This window comes from Schistocerca gregaria, chromosome 11, assembly GCF_023897955.1.
Source record: "Schistocerca gregaria isolate iqSchGreg1 chromosome 11, iqSchGreg1.2, whole genome shotgun sequence".
In the NCBI taxonomy this organism is placed as follows: domain Eukaryota; kingdom Metazoa; phylum Arthropoda; class Insecta; order Orthoptera; family Acrididae; genus Schistocerca; species Schistocerca gregaria.
The window spans coordinates 63,161,387-63,186,678 of NC_064930.1; the positions used below are offsets into that span (position 1 = coordinate 63,161,387).

The following is a 25,292-nucleotide window of genomic DNA, read 5'->3' on the forward strand; positions in this document are numbered from 1 at the left end:
GAAAGCATGCAGTAAAAGTTCAGACAGACATTTTTGTGTCTGCTGCCGGCTTTGAACATATAATTTTTCCAGCATATCGAGGGTTAAGTCACAACAGACTATAATTGTGAGAGTGGAGTACCTATTTGAAATGAGGCTCGCGTTTTCTTTGAACTGTTCAGCAACTATATCTTCAGAGTCGGAGGTCAGTAGAGCAATCCAATTAATAGTTTACTCCCACTTGTACTATTTTGCAGGAACTACCTACTTCAATTTCACTACAAGGCAAGCTACTTCTGACAACAATAAATACTCCACCACCAATTGTATTTAGTCTATCCTTCCTTAACACAGTTAGATTGTTTGTAAAAAATTCTGCTGAACTTATTTCTGGCTTCAACCAGTTTTCTCTACCTATAACTATTTGAGCCTCAGTGCTTTCTATTAGGGCTTGGACCTCTGGTTCTTTTCCAACACAGCTATGACAAATTATAACTGGAATACCGATAGTTTCTACAACTAACTTACTGTGTTTTACCTCCCCCCTTTTAGACAGATGCTCTTTCTGTAGTTCCCTGACACCCTAACCTACGTGTCAGTCGGTTCGAGCAATGTGGGTGAACGAGATGTCTGTAAAGGACAAAGCATGGGGGCCAACTGTGTCAGAAGAGCGTGTGAGATGAACTGAAGAATGCACTTATTTGCTTAACATACCAAAGACACGGAAGATTTCATTTCTTGACAACACAGGGCTTTGCCCAATCAGCACCTCAACATCTGTGCATTTTTGAAGAGAAGCTAGGCCCTTACATCCCAGCTGCCGAGATCTTACAATATCGCACTATCTGACTTTTTCTCGTGAAGTTGGCCCGCTTCCACAGACACCGCTAGCCGACCTGCAGAACTTCATGACTGGTGGTATCGATTATACGGGACAAGTTTGGCTACCTTATATTTATTTGTTGTTCAGGAATCATGTTTAACATTTATAACTAGTGTTCATAAAATTACCACCGTACACTGGTTTTTCACGTACAAGTTGTATTTCGTGGAATAATTATTAATTAAAGTGGTCCCATATTTCTGAGCAGCCGTGTGTGTTGCAGACTCGTCAATTCCTGCACTGTTAGGCACGAAGGTTCTTGTGAGAAACTACGAGGCTTCGAGATTGATAGAAATTCAACATAAAAACAGTATGTGCAACTTAGTGGGTAAATACATAAGAAGGGAATAAGTCATTTACTTTGCTTTGTGAACTTCGCAATGGACATTGCCACTGTCTTTAGTCAGTACGAAAAAGTGTATAATTATTTATATCGTCGAGGTTGTTTAATTGCTGTGGTATTCACATTATTGTTTCTCGCAGTTTCCCATCTTCAGTTGTCACAATTAATACAAAAATAATTGCATCATGATACGTGAAATTGAGTTATACCTACATCGAACATTGAGAAACGGTTTCTCACATTGCTTAATGACTTGAGGTATATTTCGTATTTTATATTGTATTGTGATGTTACAGCTCGAATTTACGTATCCAAATTGAATTGTTTAAGGATTATTTGTCATATCTTTGAAGGTGTGAGTACTGTAGTAATGCGGTGATGTCAGTGTAAATTTTTATATAAACATTTATAAGGTCACAGTTTTCAATTGACGATATGACAATTCGTTAAAAATTAAAGAACAAAAGGTTTGTAGCAGTGCTACCCTCCTCCACACCACTAACACGCACCTTTCTTTCAGTCGGCTCAGCGCCGCATCCGGGCGATGGTGATGCAGGCTCAACCACTGGTACCTGGCGGCAAGCCCCGAGGCGGCGGCATGCCCCCGAGGGGCGGGGGTCCGGGTGGGCAGCGCCGCGACGGGCCGCCACCCCCGCCACAGCAGCAGCATCAACAGCAGCAGCAGCAGCAGCAGCAGCAGCAGCCTCCCCCGCAGCAGCAGCAACAACAGCAGCAGCAGTAGTGGCGGCCCCGGCCTCGGGGGCCACGTGGGCGGGGGGTCGGGCTGTCGCCAGGGGGGGTCGGCCGGCGGCGGGGATACAACGTATATACCTCAGCGACGGGATGTACGCGGACGCGCCGACAGGCAGCGTGTGACTGTGTACGTGTGTTGTGATATACCAAAGAAAGACGAGACGACGACTGTGGAGAGGGAGAGGACGTGCGAGGGGTACGGACTTTGAGTCGCCACGGGGGCGTGGCGGCGACCCGAGTTCCTGAAACTGAATTAGTGATTTAAGGAGTGTGACGTCAGCACCTGTTAACATTACAGTGGGAGTGCGGGTGGTGCCGTCCGCAGGAGAGTGCGTTCTGTCTGTCCGTTTCCCATCCGGTCCGACCCGGGTGTCCACTCCGCCGTCTGCCAATTTACCTCGCGTCGAGTGGGCGGTGTGGCCGTCTGGTGCAGTTTTCTTTTACTTCTTTTTGTGGCGGGGTTCTCCCTGCCAGACCGAATCGTGATGTTTCGACTCGGTTGCACTCCGGGCCCGGTTGCCCTTCCGTGTCGGCGGACACGTGCTACGTTCGCTGTTAAATATTTGTATTTTGTGGCGCCACCGGTCTCGGACGGCTACCTGCCCCGGAGTGCAGACTTAGTTAGGTAATGTCGCTTACCTGTTACCTGTTGTTGTTAGAGGTAAATGGAGAGTGGAAACGGGAAGGATGGGACTTGGGGCTCAAAGGTAATATACAGTGGCGTGCCACCTCTCGAACCATCCTCTACGGCTTTACCAATTTATCCCAGTCACAAAATCGTGCTTTGCCAACCGCTCCTGTTGTGTTCGGGACGTGTGTTTCTGTGTCCCGTGACAGTCTGGAATTGATGTACAGACCTATTTCTTCATCTGGAGGTGAAGCTTCGCCAGGGTTTAGTTGCCTTTGGTCCGTCGATCTTCCTTTTGAATATTTGGAAAATAAATTAGGAAGATTTAAAATTCCACTGTCTGCCTTACTTTGTATATGGTACCGTGTTATATTTCCATTGTGGCATTAGAGGGAAACGAGAGTTTTTCTCACTACGTTGGAGCCTCGGACATTTTTGCTCTGTGGCATTTTGTACCTCTGGGACCGAGGATTGTCAGACGCGGAGGAAAAGTATACCTCAGTCATTCCGGTCGTGGCAAACGTAATCCGTCGGTCCCAACGAGACTTTAAATCTTTTAGTTTCCTTAGATTCTTTTTTACATATTCAACTTTTTATACGAACAGGACTTTAAAAAAAAGGGGTGGCTCTGTGCGCACACACTTTTGACCCACTATTGGCGACACGCACGTTTCTCCTTCCGAATGTGAGGCGTGTTGTGGGGGAGGAGAAATGCTTTCGACGGACGGAGACGTGGATAATGACAGGTGTAGAGAGAATTAAACAAGGAAGGTCAGACTTCAAAGTGGAGGTGGGAATGTGACCTGTGTCACCTTTCATTAGTACAAAAATGAAAAAGTAATGACATTTTAGACAGAATAATGGTCACAATTTGTGATAATATATTGTGATCTTAATTTCTTTTTCATTTATAAAAAAACTGAAAGTTATTTAAAACAAAGTCTTTATTTTTGATACATTGTTGGATAAAAATTTTGTTAGATTTTTTAATATAATAATTATTAAATAAAAAAATTGCCGGCATTGTCCGAATTTTTTGGACTGTGTGCGGAAGGGAAAATGGAGAGTGAATGGAAAAGCAAAAGCTGTTTATTAGCAAATGACTCGTCTTTACTAAATCATTTGTGCAGCGTAGCAGTGTCAAATTAGTGCTCTGTCGTTAATACTTCATTTGTCTCGTATTCACTACTGCCTCAACAGTTCACGAAAGACAAAACTGGCTTCTGGCATCCGACTAATACTTTCCCGGGAAAATTCGATCCCTCCCCTGATTAGATATGGCAGTGGACTTTCACGCAGTGAAATGCAAACCTTCTCCAGTTGCAGAAAAGTGACCGTATTACAAAATTCGCGAAGGAAAATGTCTGCGACGAACGCGAGTTGACAGTTCCACTTTTCACTATTGTCGCGATGGCAGAGGTAAATGGACTTCGGTTTCCTTTGTGGAGCAGCACTCAAAATTTGTAACTGGTAGCAATAAAGTTGCACCTCTCCAGCTACCCATATAGCATTTCAAATTACGCCAAGTCTCCAGTTTGTACAAAAGTTAAGAGCCTCCACAGTTGGAAGTGACAGCCAATTAGAACAAAGAAAAAGCAGTTATTGACCGATGATGCTTCATGAACAGTGTAAGAAGCTGGGGAGTTTGTTTTCTTTTTCACTGAGCATCAGCATGTCTGTAAGTTGACCCAGATTAGGACTACTGAAAATATTTTGCAATAGCATTTTGCATGGGCATATGTTTTAATGCAGGTGGGCACTATTTACAATGTTTGAAATGAAACTACATCAACAAAACAGTACCCTTGCACTCTTTGCAAAATAGTAACACAAGATGGAACAAGTATATGTATACACATTTGTGCATAAATACATTCACACACACAAACACAAGCAGAAATATATTTGAGGAAAAAAGGAAAAAAATAAACAAAAAAAGATGAAATGATAGCCAGCCCCCCCGAAGAAAAATGTAAAAGTTAAAGGGAATGCTAACTTCATAGGCGACAATGCGATATGAAACAGTAAAAGACTGGGAATTAAGTTTTTCATATTTGCCCTGCCACAGTTAAGAGAATAAAAACCATTAACTCAAATAATTATAGTGTTGTTCTTTGTTTTTCTTGATCCGTTGCAAGTTTTTTTGAGATGAGAACTTTATAATCGATTGCCGATGTGTAAACTGCAGTGGTTAAGTAAAATAGTAATAATTATTAATATAGATAAATAGTTAAAAGTGAATTTCACAGGAGGGGAGAAAAGGGAGATAGAAGCTTTTTCTTTGTTTGCAGGATATTAATACAGTGGGGAAGAATGTACCTTAGTTTAAAAGAAAAACCATTTATACCTTATCCATTTATATACCCATGGCTCATTACAGAACCAAACAATATTGTTAGGGTATGAAAGAGAACCATTTTCTGCCTACATTTCAGATAGATTTTCGGTTACTTCCACCAACTGTTTTTCTTTTATTTGTTAACACGAGACAGGTTTTTCCCGACATCTGACATTTCAGTTCCTGTCCTCTTTGTTTTGCCCCTGGTGGAAAATGTTTAACAAAGACCATGTGCCACCTGTTCGAGTGGCGACGGGTTCAGTGGTTTATACCTCAATTTATATTCCGTAGCTGTTAAAGGAAAAGCAAAAGAACTTTTAAGCAGTTATCACTTTAATGGTTATAAAATAATACAATAGTTAAATGCTCCGAAACAAGCATCCCGTTTGTCTGCCGCGGACGCAGATGTAAAGTGGTTTTGGGGGCAGCACCTCGTACGTAGAATCGGACGGTCAGATTTGTGTACAATAATCGACAGATTATTTTTTCTGTATACTTATATAATGAGGATGAATATAATATATATCTATATACACACACATACACATAATATATATATTAAGATTATATATTTAGCTTATAACTGTTGTTGAATATATGTAGCAGAACAATATTTTGTTTGTTGACGGTTTTCTTGTGTAATGACCACTCAGGTGAGCTTTTCCGTTGGAAAATGCCTCTCAGTACCTCATGCGAGATGTTCTCGGTGCCTGCCAGTAGCTACGCTTTTCTGACCGTCCGCAGCTCGGTGCGAGCAGAAGCGAAACCACTTTGTGTGCGAGCCTTTTCATTTGTAGGACTTACTTCGAGCGGCGTTTTTAGTTTCGCTAAAGTATTACTTGTTTTACATTGACAATGACGGAGACGTCTCAGAAAGCTTCCACGCTTTTGATGGTGACAAACGGGGTGCTTTAAAAAATATATATATATACTTTTTGTTGTTTTGTCAGTGGGGTATTTGCATAGGTAATAAGTACAGATTTAAATAAGAATATTTTTGCCTCCACAGCAGGCAGATTCTGCTGGAATAATTTTGTAATCAATAGCTGGAGTAAAGAATACCATAGACGAAAAATGTTCCCTAACAGAATTTGCTGTGGCACACTTTGTATTTTTGTGTAGTTTTCAGTGAACTTATTTCAGTTATCCACTTTTTTTCTGAAAATATTTCGAGACAGTGTACCTTACTAGTTAGTGTGTAGGGTGCGACTATTGACACTACCTCGAGCTGTACATTCGGTACAAATTGATTTGATGACTTGATAGTAAAAGTGAAATAAAGCAGTATCCAATTTTTCAAACACAAATGTAATTGTTTATGCAAGTAAAAGCAATTCTGGTTCAGTTGCTGCTTTGTCGAATTTGACCATGCTTTGGTTGACAAGAGCCTTTCTCGAGGTACAGTTAGTTAGTGTTTTTGTTTCCAAATATTCTGTAACTGGTACGTTACATATGTGTTAATTGTAATTGTAAAGCAAAGTCCACATAAGAAGCATGCAGTTTTGACTTTGTGGAAATGAATTCTTTACCTTTTGAAAATGTAATGTCAAAACTGCTTGCTTGCACTCAACTAAACAATGTACCCCGCACGTTTTTTTATGATTGATTTTATTCCTTAAGATATAAAAGAGTTAATAGAGAAATGTGTTTTGTTGTTTGCTGTAAAGGAAAATTTTCATATGCTCCTCTTTCTGATGTAACTTAGGGTCGAAAATTTGGCAGTGGCATAACGAACTGGCTTTTGACACGGGCATTGTTGGAAGGAAAATAATATATTTATAGCTCCAGATGCAAATGTAATACTCTAGTAGTTGCTATGCTTGTTAGTGATTGTGCTGGTCTGTCATTCCACTGCCAGGGCAGTTATGGCAACAATTAATTTTCGGAAACAAAAATTCATCTGCTTTAGTTTTTGTTATTTAGAATTTTTCGCACCCACCAGTGTATTTTTCATTCTTTTTCAAGCAATTTTGGAGGTGCCATACTGAAATATGTTAAGAATTGGAAAGGATGTACGAAAAGAAATATTGTAAGGTGCTGTTCGTACAAACTAACTCAGGAATGTAAATCAGGTTCTTTTTAGAACTAAGCTCTCCTCTATTACCTCATTTAGAATTTTTTTTTAAACTTTGGAATTTATTTGGTACGAATAAAGGATGTTGATCCTCTGTACTAAATTTTTCTTCTGTTGTTGGCATTTTTAAATGTATCGATGTAATTTTGTTTCTGAAATCTTGTCTGTTTAATGTTGCTTCCACAACTACAAATCAAAATGAGCAAGTTTTATGAGCGCAATAGAAAATTTTCCAAAATTATACGATATTAGTGTGTTTGGGAATGTAGTGTTTGGTGAATCAAATTTGTAATTGTAGACTCGGAGAAAAACAAAAATGCTTTCACATTGGTAACGCAAACAACAAAAGTTTAAATGCTGTATTCATAATGTACCATACTCAGAATACTGTTTGTATGCTTGTATTTACTGCTATTATCCATAGAATGAGCCGTTTCTTTTTCTCAATTCTGTTAGTATTGTAGATCAGGGATTTGATATGCAGGTAATTACAGTTCATAATTAAGGCATTTCAGTTGTACCGATAAACTTAAAATGTATTTCTTCAGTAAATTTTTCCCTGTGTCGAGTTTCCCAAATTAACGTGAAGCCTCCGTAGAGTATTGTGTGCAGCAATTGCACACATGCAGTTGTGCGCTGTTAATGTGTCACATAATCTTATTACGATTGTATTTGTGAGGTGGGGATGTGTGCAGTTAACACATTTAAAGTGCTCAGGGCTCCCGTTCGCCCTCTCGCACCCCCCAGCTGGCTAGATTGTAAAATTCGGTGTTGCCGGTTGTGTGTGTCGAGCACTCCCTTCAGAGTACTCACAATTCTTGTACCCTAACAGTAACGATTATCGATTCCTGTGATAAAAATTCTCACAATTGTAAGCTCCGTATTAACAGTGCAACTGTGTGCTTCATTCCCCCCCCCCCCCCCCTTTTTTTCCCCTATATTCAGGATCATAAAAAGTAAAGTCTTGGAGGGTGCAAATATTAGTTTGAACCCATTTGATCAGTACTGTACAAGATGAAATGCACGTGTCACTGAGCTCACCTTTTTGGCTGAGCAAAAAAAAAATTTAACTCTTATCCCGTGAATTCTGCACGTGGGTTTACTGTCTGTTATCGAAACCGAGGAGCTGCCCGAAAGTGTGCCAGTATTTTTCTCGAAGCCCGGCTTCCTATTGCAGTTTCCCCTCTCGCCCCATCTGCCTCACCCGAGTGGCGCATTTACTGTAAATATTTTTTGAGGTGTTGACGCTGCCACTAGGGCGAGTTCAGAATTCGCCACGTCTCTTACCACCGTTGCGGTCTCTTGTTTCTCGTTGATTATTCCGCACCGGCCATTTGGGAAGGGGGGGGGGAATCTGCCAATGCTCTTCGGGTCGAGCGGACCCGCGCCGGAAAGCGAGTTGTGCCTTTTTGGAAGCCCCATTCAATGTGATACTTGCGAGCTGACTCCGGCCACATTCCCGGCTGACCGGGGCGTGGGAGCTCGCTGACTGTGATAGTCGTCGGTCTGTGAGATGCTTTCTGGCTGTGGGGTCTGAGAGCTGAAACGTGTATCTTCTGGCGCTTTATGGGCAGCTGATATTCTAATATGTTTGTGTACAGTTTCTCTCCGACGTGAGGTCCGCTTCGTGCCTGACGTCCGGCACGACAGTTCCGTCAAGGACACGTGCTCGGATTGTACGGCAGATGACAAAAGGTTTTGGGCACAGTTCTGCTCCATGGAAATTTGGGCATTGTTTGTGTGCCACATTTTCCAGATTTCACACTCCATATGCACTTTGATTTTCTTTAGTTTGCACGAGCCGCAGTTCGTGGAAGGTTGCCTGTCTACCTCATTACACTTCAGGGAGTCTGCGAGCTGCTGCCGTGCCCAATTTGCTATCTTATCTGCTCAGAAATTGCTCGAATGTTTGTCTGCTTTACCAGGCAGCCAGTTTGTAAAGAAACAGTTATCTCAGGGTTTGGGTCCGATATTCGAAAATAGTTCTGTGCGGAAATGCTTAGAATCCGTTCTCTGTTCAGTTTGTTTCTGTGTAATTGGAACCTTGTTCCTCAATTCTGTATACCGATAAACCATTGCTGCACAATTTTGATTTCGCGTACTGGTTGGGTACTGTCTCGACCTGTCATAGGTAAAAAGGTGTCGTGATCTGAGTGTGAGAGAGGAATGATGGAATTTTGTAAAATTTTGTGTAATGGCTGTTAGACCTTGCAAGTATGTTGTAAGAGGCTGTAAGAACTTGGCTGTGATGTCATTTTTATCAACTTTTCCTTAAAGTGGTTGTTAGCTGAACGAGTAAAGAACAAAGTTTGAAACATGACTGCGCACGTGTGGGGGCAGGACTCGCATGTGCCTCAGTTATTTTTAATTAGATTTGTGTAGCGAGTACACTGGCAGCAAGAGTGTAGCGACCTGGAAAATTGTATTCGAAATTTGAGCGAAAATTAATTGGAGATCTGTCGAGGCCCACATCTTGAGATATATCTACATTGTTTCTGTACTGCTTCTCAAATGCAAATCTGGAAATATTTTATCTGTATCTAAATATCATGTTGTTCCCTCCAAGCTTTCTTACCTGGATGTCACCGTACACATACGTTTTATGTTTGACAGTAAATTGTGTAGACGTGCTCCTGGGTTTCTTTACCGATCTTACTATACTTCAGTGTAAAGTGTCGTAACATCCAATTAAACAATCAGGTTCAACAAGAAATGTACCATAGCCTTCGTAGACTGTCCATATTCGTCTGGAAGCTCTCTCGTACAGGCAACTCGCGGCTGTCGCCCCGTGTGAATTTTCACAGTGTTGAAAGTCTCTTGCCTGCCTGCTACATTTTTATAACAAAAGGTGCTGTACACTTTTGTCTGGAATGATTGTTTGATTGAGAGTTTGTAAAAGGAATTTTAAAAAAGTAAAATATCTTAAAATCAGTTTGAATAGATATTGTATTAAAATTGTAAACAAGTGGTCCATTGAACACGCCTGCATTTTTTCCTTTTTCTACCATAAAGAGAAATATTAAATTATTCTAGTTAACTTGCAAATGTTTTGATTGTTCACAACTGGCCACTTTCTTCCCAGTACCTCCTCCCGTTTCCCACCTGCCAGTTTTCCTGACACTGAAGAAATTGTGCTGCTGCCTGTTGCTCAACATTTGTAGGTGGTAACACATGCATTCTAATCATTTTTACAGAGGCTAGAAGGTGATATTAAATGGAATTACATGTACAGACAAACCAAATATTGAGCTCGCAGTTAGCTTTAAAAAATCTTGTCAAATTGTGTTTAACTAAATGGTCTGTAGCTGTTTCTTGCTCTCCAGCAAGCAGAATATCTTATTTGGCAAATGGATGGTAAGAAAAGTTATAATCTGCTTAAAATTAATTTGGGGTCAACAGTTAAGACGAGCGTGGTGTGGTGAGGCACGTGTGAGGCATTCTATGCATTTGGCTGATCCCACAAGATGTGGCTGCAGCAACAGACTTCCCAGACTTGTCACTGGCACAGTGCCTTAGGCAGCTTGTCATCTAAGAGATCATTCATTGCATGATAAGATTTTGTTTGGTTGTTTCTGTTAGTTAATAATTCATCTGTTATTACTATTATTTGTTGTGTGATACGGAATAATGTTAAAAGCAACTTTGTTGAAAGTAATTTTTGCTTGAGAAGTTCCACAGACCTCTCTCTGCTAAGGGATTGCTGTATGAGGTCAGTAAAGAGAAATGAGTTTTCTTGTTACGTGCCTACACCATTGACAGTTGTTCCATTTCCACTCACTCTGTTGTTGCTGACAGTTGCCAACTGTGACAGTGTGCTGTAATGTAGAAGAAGTGATCCTAAAATGTTTGAGCTTATGGAATTAATGTCTCTCCATAAGCCACCGTTTCCCAGTTATGAAATAGCTGGCAAAACACACTGGCTCATTGCCACTGCCATTTCAACGTGGTTGGATTGATATGGGGCTAAATAGAGGATTATTTTTTCAATAGTGATTATAATAAATTACTTGCCTCGCAGTTAAAGCCCTTATCCAACAAAGCTGTTACGACAGTCATGTCAGAAGAGTGGGAAAATGCTGTCAATCTTACACAGTGAAAAAAGCAGTGCCTAATTGAACCACTCTTAGAAATTTCAGCTCAGGAAATGATCATCAATTATGGTGTTGTTATAAGCTTCTGTGATGGTGAGAGTAAGCTCAGAACTTTTTTCATTGTCACCATAAACAAGCTGTACAGCTTGATTCAGCTCAATGTTTGGACTGTTCATTTTTAGTATTATCAAGGAGGGGTATCAACAACTCACTCCAAATAATTCATCTGAGGAACTCAGTCGTAATCACAGAAATTGTCAGGCCTCACGAAATAGTGCCACATTTGTCATCATTAACATCGGTTTCAATTTAGTGAAGGGGATATTCCAGGAGACTTCATGGATAAAGTCACCTAAATCACTTATTGTATTATTTATGTGGCTACTATCACCGTCAGATCTATTTCAGGAATTAAAAGAACCTAAAGGTGAGAGGTATTTGTTACACATTCTCAGACTAGTAGAGGTGAGAAATTAAAAGACAAAAATGTTTTAATAAGTTCATTCAGCAGAGCAAGTGGGCCATTCATGATCGACTTGCCTAAAATTTTTTTTCAATAATAGGTAAGTGCTAGTTGATATGAACCTGTTTAGATGTTGAGGCAAAATATTTAATACCAGAGTTTAGGTGGCTGTTGTGTATATGTAGGACTGTAAAACAAATTTAATTGGTATTTTTCAATTCTGATGAACTCTGCACGACATTGTTGCTGCGTGATTATTATTATTTTTTTTAACGTGCATCTTTATTCATTTGATTTGTGCTTTATGGTTAGTTAGCTTTGCATGTTTATAATTCTAAAAACAGTCATTTTGAATTGTGATGTGCAAAGGGGCTAAAGTTAAAGGCATTGCCCTAACACTAGTGCCATCTCTAGGCAAGTGCTTAATCTTCAAAAAAATTTTTGAGCTGAGTTGACAATTCATACCCAACTTGAGCATACGCTTCATTGATACTGTAACCAACATTATTTTAAAATTTCCAAAATATGATTGAACATTAAAAAAAAAATGCATTTATATTTTGTAGCCTGATGACTTATAATAAACACCTCATTCTTATGTTTGATTTCTGTTGTAGAGCTTATGATGACAGTAGCCAAACTGACATAAATATTAAGTGATGCAGGCTGCATTATTCACAAAATATCTACAGTGATGGCAGACACATTCAGGATATTTATTTCCTTTATCATCAGTATAGGGTACACCACGGAACTGTGTGCTGCTTGCTGCAGATACATTAACTGTAGCTCGTTTGCAGTTAATCGTGACAACAACAAATTTCAGAGGTTTTATCTACTGGTTGGTCGACTGAAAGCAGATTTTACACAAGACCTATAGTGACAAATCCATTGTGTACATAAAGCTCAGGAAAACTTTCAATTATTTATTGTACAAGAACTAAATATTGTACAGATGTCATAGATACTGCATTTTTAAGAGAAACAAAGTTTTTTTACATACATTCGATATGAGAACCATGAGTGACCCGGCAGACGTCAATACGGTAATCGAATCCTTGCCATACCCGTCCCAGCATGGCATTGTCGACTGTGGCAGTCGCTTCCTGTATTCTCTCCCAGAGCTCGGCTACATCCCAGGGTAGAGGCAGTACATACACCAGATCTTTAATGTGCCCCACAGAAAAAAGTCACACGGAATGAGATCTGGTGATCGGGGAGACCATTTCGTGAAACAGCTGTCCCCTTCTGTAGCATGGCCGATCCACCGACGCAGCAGCTCAGTGTTCAGGTAAAACTTAACGATGTAAATGGGGTGGAGCCCCATCCTGCTGAAATATCAATGGAGAGTCCAATTACATTTGAGGCATCAGCCATTGCTGCAACATGTCTAGGTAGGAATATCAAGGGACAGTGCTTTCTGCGAAGAAGAATGGCCCATACAGTTTTCGACATGACATGGCACAAAAAAACATTTACCTCTGGGGAATCACACTCATACTCAATGTATTCTTGTGGATAGTTTTTACCCCAGATTCTACAATTGTGCTTGTTCACTTTCCCATTAGTGTGAAAAGTGGCTTCGTCACTAAAAATTAAGCGATCAACAACGCCATCACCATCCTCATTCAGCCGTTGCAACTGTGAACAGAACTCGAATAGACAGCTTCTGTCACAGGACTTTCCACACTGTCATTGGAGCCATTTAGAGTTCACGAGCAGCACGAGACACCAATTTCTTTGGACTCCTTACGAATTTCTCTCGTACACGCTCCGCATTTACTTCACTCACCCTGGGACGTCTGCTTCTCTTAGCTGGGCACACACAACCCGTAGTAGTAGGTAGGAATATCCAGTGACAGAAGTAATCCAGTATCAGGAGTAAATGTCCTTTGTAGAAGTCGCCATGTTTGCGCCTAGCGCTGACTATCGGCAAATTACCAAACTACACCGTGGCAGTATACATGGAAAAAAAATACTTTCAGGGTCTCTCTTCAAAATGACATGTATGATATCTGTGCAGAGTTTGGTTCTTGTACAAAAATCATTGAGTGTTCCTCGACTTTATGTACAGAAGTGAAGTTTTCTAAAAAACAATTTTTTTGAACTGTTATCTTCCTAATTAATAATCTATGAATCTCAAAGGAGCAATCCAAAGAATTTCTCTCAGACCGGACATTAGTTACACACTATTGCACCGAAAGGCAGTTTACTGTGTTGCCACAAATTGGTATTATGTTGCCCAAGTGGATGGAAGTGTTTTAACATGTGGCAATAAACAAACAGTTCAACTGTTACACTATTTGCTGGCCATCAGACATAAACATAAAGGGCAATCAAAAAGCTTCTGCTTGAAGGCTGTGCAGTCCAGAGTTGGCATGCTCACTGGACAAAACTGCCACAAGCACCGAGGCAATCGTCCCACCAACACTCTGGGTTGAAGGTACCCATTCGGTAAAACAGTGTCCTGCTGTGTGAAGAAGTGCGTAACTGCCTGCTGCACATCCTCGTCCGACACGTATCTACACTTTGAGGCCTTTTTTGAGGGACCGAATGCGTGGTAAATGCACGGGAAGAGATTGGGACATTAGGACATGTGATCGAGTGTCTCTGACTTGAGATAATGCACAGTACGACATTCGCGATATGGGTATATGCGTTGTTATGAAGCACCAACATCCCTTTGAGCACTATTCCACAACAGTGGTTTTTGACAGATGTGCTGCCCCGTGCACATTCTGCATTCTTCATTTGATGATGGATGTCTACAGATGTTTGTCCTTTAGTAGCCAAGAAAAGAATAACTGAGTTTGCCCTGCTTGGATGAATTTAGTAATAACTTTATCGTGGTTCAAGTTTCCGTATTTACTGTGCACAGTCAGAAATATACTAATGCAGCACTAATCCCTCACGTATGTGCCGGTGCATCTGGATCCGCTTTGGAGTTGAGCTATGTCACTCATAAAAACCATAGAAAATTATCTCATGAAGATTGCAGTTCGCATTGAAGAAAAAAAAAAAAAAAAGAAAGTAAAACCACAACTTGAGGAGAGGCATGGGAGTTGAGATCAGTTGACTTGAATTGACTTGGATGTGCTGTGACGTGATAGACTGTGTGAACACACCTCGACATGACAGTTCCGTGATGTGATGGCCAGTGTGAGCTGGCCTTTAGTCTGCAATGTCACATTAAGTCCAGGGATTATGTGACCATTTTTATTGTAGGGTCCATCTCGTGGTACATTTGTTTCCGAGTCATGATGCTGTGTTCCAGGGTGACAGGTCCCTAGGTGCCACAGGTCACATCGTCCAGGATTGCAACGCCCTGAACTGAGGGCACCAGATCGCAATATTATTGATTCTTTGTAGTCTACTTTGGAGAGAAGGGTGTGTGACTGCTATCCACGTCCATCACTGTTACCTGAATTTGTCACTATTTTATGGGAAGAAAGGTATAAGATTCCTTTGAGAATGATACAGCACATGTATTTATCCACTCCATGGTGACTGGAAGCTGTTTTGAATGTCAATGACATTATCCACACACTTTTATTAGCACATTCTAAACTCATTCTATTGCAATATTACTAAAAAGAAGTAGTTATCTTTATTTCAAGAAGCTGTGCTTCATCTGTGTAGAAGACTTAGTTTTGTGAAATTTGGTAACTTTTTTTGAAGCAGACTGTACATTAGACAAGTAGCCTGCAGTGGCTTTTCCATCTGTGAAGCAAATCGGCTTGTTCCCCTTCACTACAGGATTTACAAAACGTGTGAATGAAGTAAGCGCAAACAACAAAGAGCTTTCTTCAATCGCGTGCAGAAAAATACTGTGAGGTTGTGGAAAGAGTAACAAGTGATAAGTACATGCTACCATCAGGTGCCACACGTTTAGTTAATTGCCTGGGCTAGAAGGGGAAAGAAAGGAAGAGTGGAAGTTGGATGCAGCACATTTACTACCCAAGGACACATGAAGTTGGCATGCTTCCTTTGCTACACATCTGTAGTAAGGGGCTCACAGGTATGAGATTTTTACTGCTGTTTTCAGCATTTGTGAAAGTCTCTCTCAGCCTCCTCTTCCAACCACCTCAGATAAACAGCAACACAGCGTAGCAGCAGTACTGAATGTTGTAACTCCACACGTGCTCACAAAAGTACAGGATGAGTTTGTCTGTCACAGTGTTTGTCGTGCTTCTGGTGGAGGGTAAATGAGAACTTTGATCCACAACATAACTCCAAAAACTATCAAAGTATGTGCATTCATAGATATATGCCTGTGAAATAAGACAACTCTTCCAAAATAAAATCTTTGTTGTCTCTTATGTATGTGGCATAAATTCATCTTAAGTTTCTAGCTTCATCTGTGTAGAAGACTTAGTCCTGTGAAATTTGGTAACTCTTTTTGAAGCAGACTGTACATTAGACAAGTAGCCTGTAGTGGCTTTTCCATCTGTGAAGCGAATTGGCTTGTTCCCCTTCACTACAGGATTAACAAAACATGATGTGTGAAAGAAAGTAAGCACAAACAACTGCAATAATTGGTTTATATAACATTTCTGACAGTATTCATAATACAATTTCTTGCAGCCTATGTGTTAGCACGTACACCAGCTCACGTGTTGTTTGCAATATTTCCCAAGCTTATAAATCCATAAGGTTTCATTCTTTAAGTTTTTGGAGGTGATGTTTTTATAGAAATAATTGATAGCTACCACACCATATTCCTCCAACACATACTAGTACCTCACTGTTGATGGAAATATTTTTTACAGGGTCAAGCCATTATGCTGAAGCAAAATGTCATGGAAAAATGACAACACAATTATTAGTTAAGATTCCAAATAAAATTTGTATCCACACTTCTGAATACAGTGTCTGTTGAGTTTTCAGTGATAATTTTTACTAAAAAACTGAAAAATAGTTCATACCTCTGACTAGAAATGGGGAGTTCTTTTACATCTGTGTCTGCATTCATGGTTAGTTACAGAATCTGGACACACCCAAAATTCAATGAAAAATCCTCAATTTGGTGCCTGTATTAAGACACTGCCATGCATAACCAGCACATGATATTAACGTCAAGGATCTACTGTAGATGCCAGTTTTGTTGTGGCTGGCATTGACCACACATTAGTCAACTTACATGGTGATTCATGTGTGGCTTTCTTCCTCCTCTCTTGCAAAGAATTCTGGTTATCCCTAGTCTTGTGAGGCCACCAATGTCGCTGAGGAATGAAAACACATTGATGGCAGAGACCATGAACTTTGTACATTTGGTGGTTTCGCCACAATCAGCAATAACTACATGACGATTTAACAGTATGGTGGGATTATCCTACTAATGAAATCCTTTCAGAATTCATGTTACAATTTTCCGGATGCGATATTTCTGTTTCCGAAAATGTATAACTGTCCTAGAACAATGCATTAGTTAAATGTTCGCTACTGCTGACACTTATAAGCATCGACAAAAGTCACTAGCCTAATGCTTGTAAGTGTCAGACGCAGTGAACATGTAAACAAAATATTGAAATTACACAATTTCCCTTTCCACATTATTCTTGGTGAGCTTTCTTAGAACTAGGTGTGTGCCACAACTTCCACCCCATAAAACAGAACTATTATTTGTGTCAATCTAAGGATATCCTTAAAAAAGCAAAATTAAACATAGTTTTGTTTCTGTATTATTTATATATGTGGATGCTGGAGCCCACATTTGTACAGAAATGTTATTTACTTGACTCAAATGGTTTGAATCTTGCAGGGATAGCTTGTCTGTTAAAGGGGGGGGGGGGGATCCAAAAATGTCATTAATCATACAGAAGGGGAATTTTGCTCATTATACAAGGAGCTAAAGGACAATCAGAATTACTAAATGGAACACAATGTGACGAGCTGGCATCACATCCTGTAAAAATTTGTTTAGTTGCCAGTCCAGTGCAAATTTTTGTGCGATAGTCATATGATAGTCATAGGTATTAAAATTCATGGAGAAGCCGTGAAAACTTTGAGGTTCGCCGATGACATTGTAATTCTGTCAGAGACGGCAAAGGACTTGGAAGAGCAGTTGAACAGAATGGACAGTGTCTTGAAAGGAGGATATAAGATGAACATCAACAAAAGCAAAACGAGGATAATGGAATGTAGTCAAATTAAATCGAGTGATGCTGAGGGAATTAGATTAGGAAATGAGACACTTAAAGTAGTAAAGGAGTTTTGCTATTTAGGAAGTAAAATAACTGATGATGGATGAAGTAGAGAGGATATAATATATAATCTATTGAATATAGATTTATGTATCAGGAAGTCGTTTCTGAAACTATTTGTTTGGAGTGTAGCCATGCATGGAAGTGAAACATGGACGATAACTAGTTTGGACAAGAAGAGAATAGAAGCTTTTGAAATGTGGTGCTACAGAAGAATGCTGAAGATAAGGTGGATAGATCACGTAACTAATGAGGAGGTATTGAATAGGATTGGGGAGAAGAGAAGTTTGTGGCACAACTTGATTAGAAGAAGGTATCGGTTGGTAGGACATGTTCTGAGGCATCAAGGGATCACAAATTTAGCATTGGAGGGTAAAAATCGTAGAGGGAGACCAAGAGATGAATACACTAAGCAGATTCAGAAGGATGTAGGTTGCAGTAGGTACTGGGAGATGAAGAAGCTTGCACAGGGTAGAGTAGCGTGGAGAGCTGCATCAAACCAGTCTCAGGACTGAAGACAACAACAACAGTCATACCTCCCTCAGTATCTATTTCTTCAAGATTTATAGGTTTTCTTTGCAGCTAGTATTTCGCTTTTAATAGTTCAAGTGCCTTATTTTTACTGGTTTAGCTAGTGAAACCACATAAATATTGACTACTAATGCCTGTTCACACACTATTTCACACAAATACAGAGAGCTATTAGCAATAAATAAGCCTGCCACAAACACACATTTAAACAAACAACTTTTAGTGTCTTAAGATTTCAGTTCATTTCTTTGTGAAACACTCACCTCAAAAGTATGGCAATGTACAAATAAATTCCATCTACTAATCAATCTCGTTCTACACACAGTACTTTTCTCACATCAAGTTGCAGCCGTACTGCAATGCATTTCATTGTAAAATATTAAATACTGTACCGGTATGTATGAAAATCCACTTTGTAAGTGCAATAGAGGGCAAGCAATTTAGTAAGCTCCTGTCGTGCAGATCAGACTGCTGCCTCATTGCTTCCATTAATCTTTCATCATTTATTATGAATTTTAACAAAAGAAATAACAAAACAAAACAATTTATAACAAACAAAAAACAACTGATATTAACCACAAAAACCACAATGAAACGAAATATGGAGATCTGTGCACGACTGAGTGTTATGGCGTAAAGTTGAGTGCCGGCATGCCAGTCAGAAATTATAGAGAAGAGATGGCTGTGAGAAGAAGTCAGCCAATTGCATGCTGACTGGAGCTCCTTCCAGGATGACAGCAGTGGCCCCTATGTGAAGAGAACAAGTGCCACGACCAACTGGTGACACCAGTTGAATAGCATCTCGAAGATTAGGCACTTGTATAGCACCAACCACTCTGTTCACTTTTTGCTTGCTCTCTCTGTGTAGCACAGACTTGGATTTGTCTGTACTGAAAAAGATTCATTATTTCATAGGTTGCCCTTTGCTTGCAATACATCTGTGTAATTGCAAAAGTCAAGTATTGTAAATTTCTTTTTGTAGTAAAGCTCATTAATATGATTTGTTTGAGTGTTTGTCTGGTGAACCGAGTAAGCAGGTTTCCTAGACACCACGTATTTGGTGATGAGAAGGTGGACAAATACCACAGTGACAACCCAGAACCTAGCTGCCACAGTTTTCTTTAGTCTCAGGCTTTTGTATTTTGCTTGTGCCTTAATTCTATATTGTGTTTTCTTTGCAGGGTGTGTTTACATGTTTTTAATAGTGTCTCTTATAGTGTTTTTGCTATGTCTGTTTAATGCATTTGCCTATTCCACAATGAGCAACCCATCTCCCCCACCCCTTGTTCAGGAGCCACAGATGCAACACAGCTAACACAGATGTTTCAGTTTGAGGATGCAGCAGATAGGTACTGTAATCTTACCCTCCCACACGTCATCATTGTATTTCTCTGTCTATAAAACTTTCAAAAGCTTCAAGAGGCGTAAGATATACAAAAGAAAAACTTTTTACTTATCTTCATTATCTCATTGTTGTTGGCTCCAAGTCTTGTGTCTAACGATGCATTCTTTCGGCTGAGATTTTGATTTTACAGGTTCCTGGTAACTGAATAAGTGATGAAGATTTGGCTGTTGCTATGAATATATTTTTATTTTATCCCATTCTTCTAAATCACACCGACCTTAAAATTTTCACTTCTATCACACCATAAATTACATTATTAGTGACACACTCAAAAACATGTATGATTCCATCAGAGGCACGGCCACTACTCCTTACATTCTGCGCCACTCACGGTATTCCAAAGATTTTACAAAACAAGAGAGTTTACAAACTTTCTTGACTAAAGAAAAATCTTCGCTAAAATACGTCATTGTTTTGTAGATGAATCCAGAGATAAATTTAATAATTTGCGTTCGATTGTGCAATCAATAATATGAATTTTAAGTATACCAGAAATTCCATAATTTAAAATATTTTTAAAAGAAGAATAATACTAACTGTATGTAGGGAGTACTAATAAATTGATTTCTTTTTATATATTTTAGCTTGAAACATGACACATCGTATACAAAATCATATGAAGTTCATTCAGTTAGACAGCCGATGTAATGTTCACTTATACAAGAATCGTAGTATACATGGTATTAGTTATATATCAAAAGATAATGTTAGAGGAGGGTGGCCCATTACAATATCCCCCTCAAAAAATTTGAAAACAGAATGTTTTCAATATTTTGTGACAGACTATAAGGTTTGCCAAAGGGTGTACAAAATGATGCCCAGGATAGCAGATAGATGTATAGAAATATCCAATACATAACATTTTACAGAAAACATAAGAAAAACATGTTCTATATAAATCATAATCTGTACATATATGAGGATATAGCAAACAGATCTGTGGAAAATAATGTCACAAGACAAATAAGACAAGGTCAAAACTACAACAATACAGCACTAAACTATAGAAATACTTACAGAGACAATGTAAATTACCAGAATTTATAAACTTAAGTTAAGATCTATACAATCAAATCTTCAAAATCTTGAGAAAAGAAGAGAGAAAAGTGTTCGACGAGTGAGCCGACTCGAAAACCTCACAACGACCGGTACAATCATGAGTAGGAATCCATCAGCCATATAATCCATAGTATTTACGGATATGTTGACTCGTGAAAGATAAAACTAATGGAAAATTATTAGGGCCGAGTGTACGATGTGTGCCTGACCCACGAATCCAAGCCACACTGGGTACAAACCAGCAAAAAATATTTTGACACAACAAAATGAATAAAGCTCATGATCACATCAATAAGTCCGATTATATGCAAAGAGTAACTGTAAGAAGCATCTAGGCTCAGTCAATGGATGTAGGCTCTTCTCACCGCAGCCATGACTAGGGTTACCCAAAACAGAGCTAAGCATGAGTATTTCTACATCTTGAGATCCAATTAGATACAATATTGCAATATTCAGGATAAGTACAGGTCAACATTGTCATAAATAGCTTTGAATGATGACGCAATCCAGTAGCTTGAGAACCAAAATCAGTGTGTGAAATCAGACATGTATACATCTTGTTATATTGTTCATACTAGTAAATGTCTTCCAGATTATTTGCTAATAGTCCATACAATCTAACCTATGTACATAAAGACCTAAAAGATTCATTTACAATTGATAAAATAACAAAAATAATGTATTGGAAAGTCAAGCCCCCCTACATGCATTTACGCTGAATAACACTGTCTTTAGCACTCTTGGCTAATAATTCACAAATTCAGTCACAACACAGATCTAGTTGACATATGCTCGAGTACATTACCCAGCACCCACGATCTCTTACAAGCTGACTGGTCCAGCAGGGTACAGCCATACAGCAGTGTGGGGAGTGGATCTGCCTGCATCTTTCAAATTCCTCCTTAGAGTTCTCATCACATGCTCCAACAGATACGTAACTTCCTGTCTAGCATTCACATCAAATTCTGAAACATTGTTTTGTGTACTAAATATGCTGTTCAATACCTTCTTCACATCACACGAGATATGTTCTCCTTAGTCATTTATCACAGTCCATTATATGGGATTTATGTCAGGTGCAATTAAAAAATGTTCACATGCGAAACATTAATAAACAGAGTTAGACGCAATGAAAGGAATGGACTAATAAGGTAATACACACAGATATGCTCAGATAATATTCCTTTCAGACAAACAAAACACAGATGTCTGGTCTTATGCACATACACATAGATTTAAACTCAGCCATAAGATAGATCTCTAGAAATTACATGATTTTACATACTACATTCATGGCAAACAAAACACAATTACATAGTATTATAAATCTACAGACATAGTGAATATTCTATTCTAGACTAGGTATCAGTATGCATGCATGTTCATATATCTTGTCCTCTATATTAAATGTTAACAGTACTTGGTATTTTACGTACTTGCTTTGCTTACCAGTAGCTGCTCTTATCTTTACATCTACAATGGACATTTCCACAACATTCTTAATATACTGGATCTTGACTCTAAATTGTTCAGATATACCACAAATCGGGCTACCTATATCAATCAAACAGTTTCCCTCCCACTGATCAATCTTAATCTTAATGTGAGGACATCGAAAATGTGAATCATCATGTCTGCTATTAGGCGCTTCATGTTAGAGATCACTTTCAGTTCCATGAAATGCTACATCCACATTATTTTTGCAGGGGTTTATCATCCTTACTGGTATCATAGTGTTACTTTGTTACAGATGTTGTCAGGTAAAGAGTGAATACACTGAATAGGTTCCATAGCATAACCAACATCACGTATTACAGAAGGAACATAAATTATATTACTGTCAAAATTACATTTCCTATTTAGATCTTTCACTTCATTCCATCAATTCAGATACAAATTGTGACTAACCGCAGACAACTTACTCCAGAATGCGCATTTATCTACGTTATCATCAATTTGGTCCCAAACAAATTTCACCTTTATTCTCTAGGCATACAGGTAATTCACCTTTACTGTTGGGATCATTACTCTGCATGACATTAATGAAAAACTGCTTTGACTGGACTGGTTTTCCATGGCTCTCACTTACATCATCACAAACATCACTTACCTTATCTGTATTCACAAATAACTCTGAAACTTCATTATTCTTAAACTCCACAAAAACCTGATTCTCATCATATCATTAACATCATATTCTTCCAAAAAATACTTCATCAATAACATCATTATCAATACAAGTTTCATCTCCGTCAAAGTCACGCTCCTCACCTGCATTCATTTGTGATAAGCTACCAGTCTCAGACTTGCCAACCTCAGTCATTTGTGATAAGCTACCAGTCTCAAACTTGTCAACCTCAGTCATTTGTGATAAGCTACCAGTCTCAGACTTGCCAACCTCAGTCATTTGTGATAAGCTACCAGTCTCAGACTTGCCAACCTCAGTCATTTCACAGCTCTCATTAACATATACATCAAAAATACCACCTAAGTCAGATCCAATACAGTCATCACATGTTTTATGTACACCAATAATACTGTTTTCTGACCAAGAGAAGGAATTGTTAGTACACACTACATTAAAATTCTCATTACTCTCACATTCTGGTTTGTGATAAGTGCCAACATCAATGCAATTAAACATAGTATTCCAAAACTTTTGATCAAAATATAAATGAGAAATCTGATGTTCCTTCTGTTCAATTTCAGATACCTGTGCTACATTATTAATACTGTTATTATTGTCTAAATGTAAGTATAAATTGGGAGTCCTGTACTTCTTGTGTTACGTCGCCCAAAAACCGTGGACCTCCGTTGAGGCAGGCTGCCGTTTTCTGAATTGGTATCTCTATGATTGTTCCTCCTATTAAACTGCCCATAGTTATTGTTCCTATTCTGCTGATGTTCAAAATTTCTGTCTCTCTTACCATTTTGACCCTGATAGAAATTACCACTATCTCTGTTTCTGTAGTTGTTACCATTGTGATCTCTTATCATTTTGATTGTTATGGTACATGGTTCTGTGTACTAAATCCCACTGCAACCTCTCTCATAATCTCCTTTTCAGTGCATCAATCAATGTTGTTTCATCAAATGGCCTGTCATGGTGTCCTAATTTCTTAAGTTGATTATTACAAAATTCTTCCAGTGTACCATCCAAATTCCTATAATTTGGACAATTCAAAAATTCACTTTTAATTCTCCCTTGTTCAGCTCCCAACCAAACTTTATTTAAAAAACTTTTTTTTGAAACTTTAGTATGTTTCCCAATGACTTAAATTTATATTTACCCATGACAGAGCTTTACCTTCTAGACATCTTTTAACAAACTTGATCTTTTGGTTGTCACTCTGCCTGAAAAAAACTATCTCTACAGTGGTGCAGAAAATCTGCTGGTTGCAAATTGTCTGATGGAAAACTTTTGATTGGAATGTTGGACCATTTAATACCATTATTTGCATACAGATTATTATGAATGCACTTTTCCTGAACTACTGAAATTTTTTGGTGTAAAACATTTACATTAGTTAGCATACTGTTTTCAACACTTAAAAGTTTTTGATTTAAACTACCAAAGTTCTGTTCCATTTTTTCCTTCTTCTATGACCTTCTGTTAAACTCTGACCTCATTAACATTCTTCTCCAGATTTGCACAGACTGTGCAACTAACTCATTTTCGAAAACAATAAATTTATTTTCTAATACATCGAATTTTTTCATACACACTTGTTAACCCATCTGACAACCCATTTTTTAGCTCCAAAATCTGATTACTTAGTTGGTTTGTTTGGTATTGTACCCTATCCATTTTATCACTGTTTTCGCTTTTTAGGTCATTTAATTGTCCTTGTAGTAGTAGTAGTAGGCTTCTAAGGGACTTTTAGCTCCCGTGCCAATCTCACATGATTCCTCCATTTGCTCCTGTCTTGTGCTGCCTCTTGCCAGTTATTTATTTCCAATCTTTCGCATATGCAGTCAATTTTATTTCACCAAGTACTCCTGCCCCCCCCCCCCCCCCCCCCCAATTTTTGCCATATGGATTCTCCCTGAATATTCTTAACACAATTTGATCTTCTTTCATTCTCATCATATGTCCAGCCCATGGCAGTCTTCTAGATTTATTATGTTTATTATCATTGGTTGTTGTGATAGCTCTTGGATTTCTGTGTTGTGCCTTCTCTTCTAGTATTGTGATTCATTGTCGTAGTATGGACCAAAGATTTTTCTATAAATTTATCCTCAAACACTTGCAAATGGTGGTGTTCTGTTTTAGTTAGGCTCCATGTTTCTCCTCCATAGGTTAGAACTGGTCTGATGATTGTATTATAGAACTTTATTTTAGTTTCCCTAGTAAGCTGTTTGGACCTTAAGAGATTTTGTATTGCATAATAGGCTCGGTTAGCATTTTGCAGTCTTGCTTTTATTTTTACCTGTCTGATTTTGTTCATCTATCACTGATCCCAGAAATTTGAATTGTTCAACATGGTCAAATTTGTGTTCACCAACTATTAGATGTGATTGGTTATCCAATTGATCTCTACA

General features: G+C 38.9%; 1 protein-coding gene across 1 annotated transcript in view; it reads left to right on the top strand.

The window, feature by feature from the left end:
• The window catches only part of LOC126295504 (insulin-like growth factor 2 mRNA-binding protein 1), a 717,023-nt gene extending 706,988 nt beyond the window's left edge, over positions 1 to 10,035 (top strand). Inside the window, 1 exon segment of the mRNA XM_049988083.1 lies at positions 1,726 to 10,035. Within this exon segment, the coding sequence (XP_049844040.1) occupies positions 1,726 to 1,947 (222 nt within the window). The 3' untranslated portion in view covers positions 1,948 to 10,035.
• Positions 10,036 to 25,292: the final 15,257 nt, after the last annotated feature.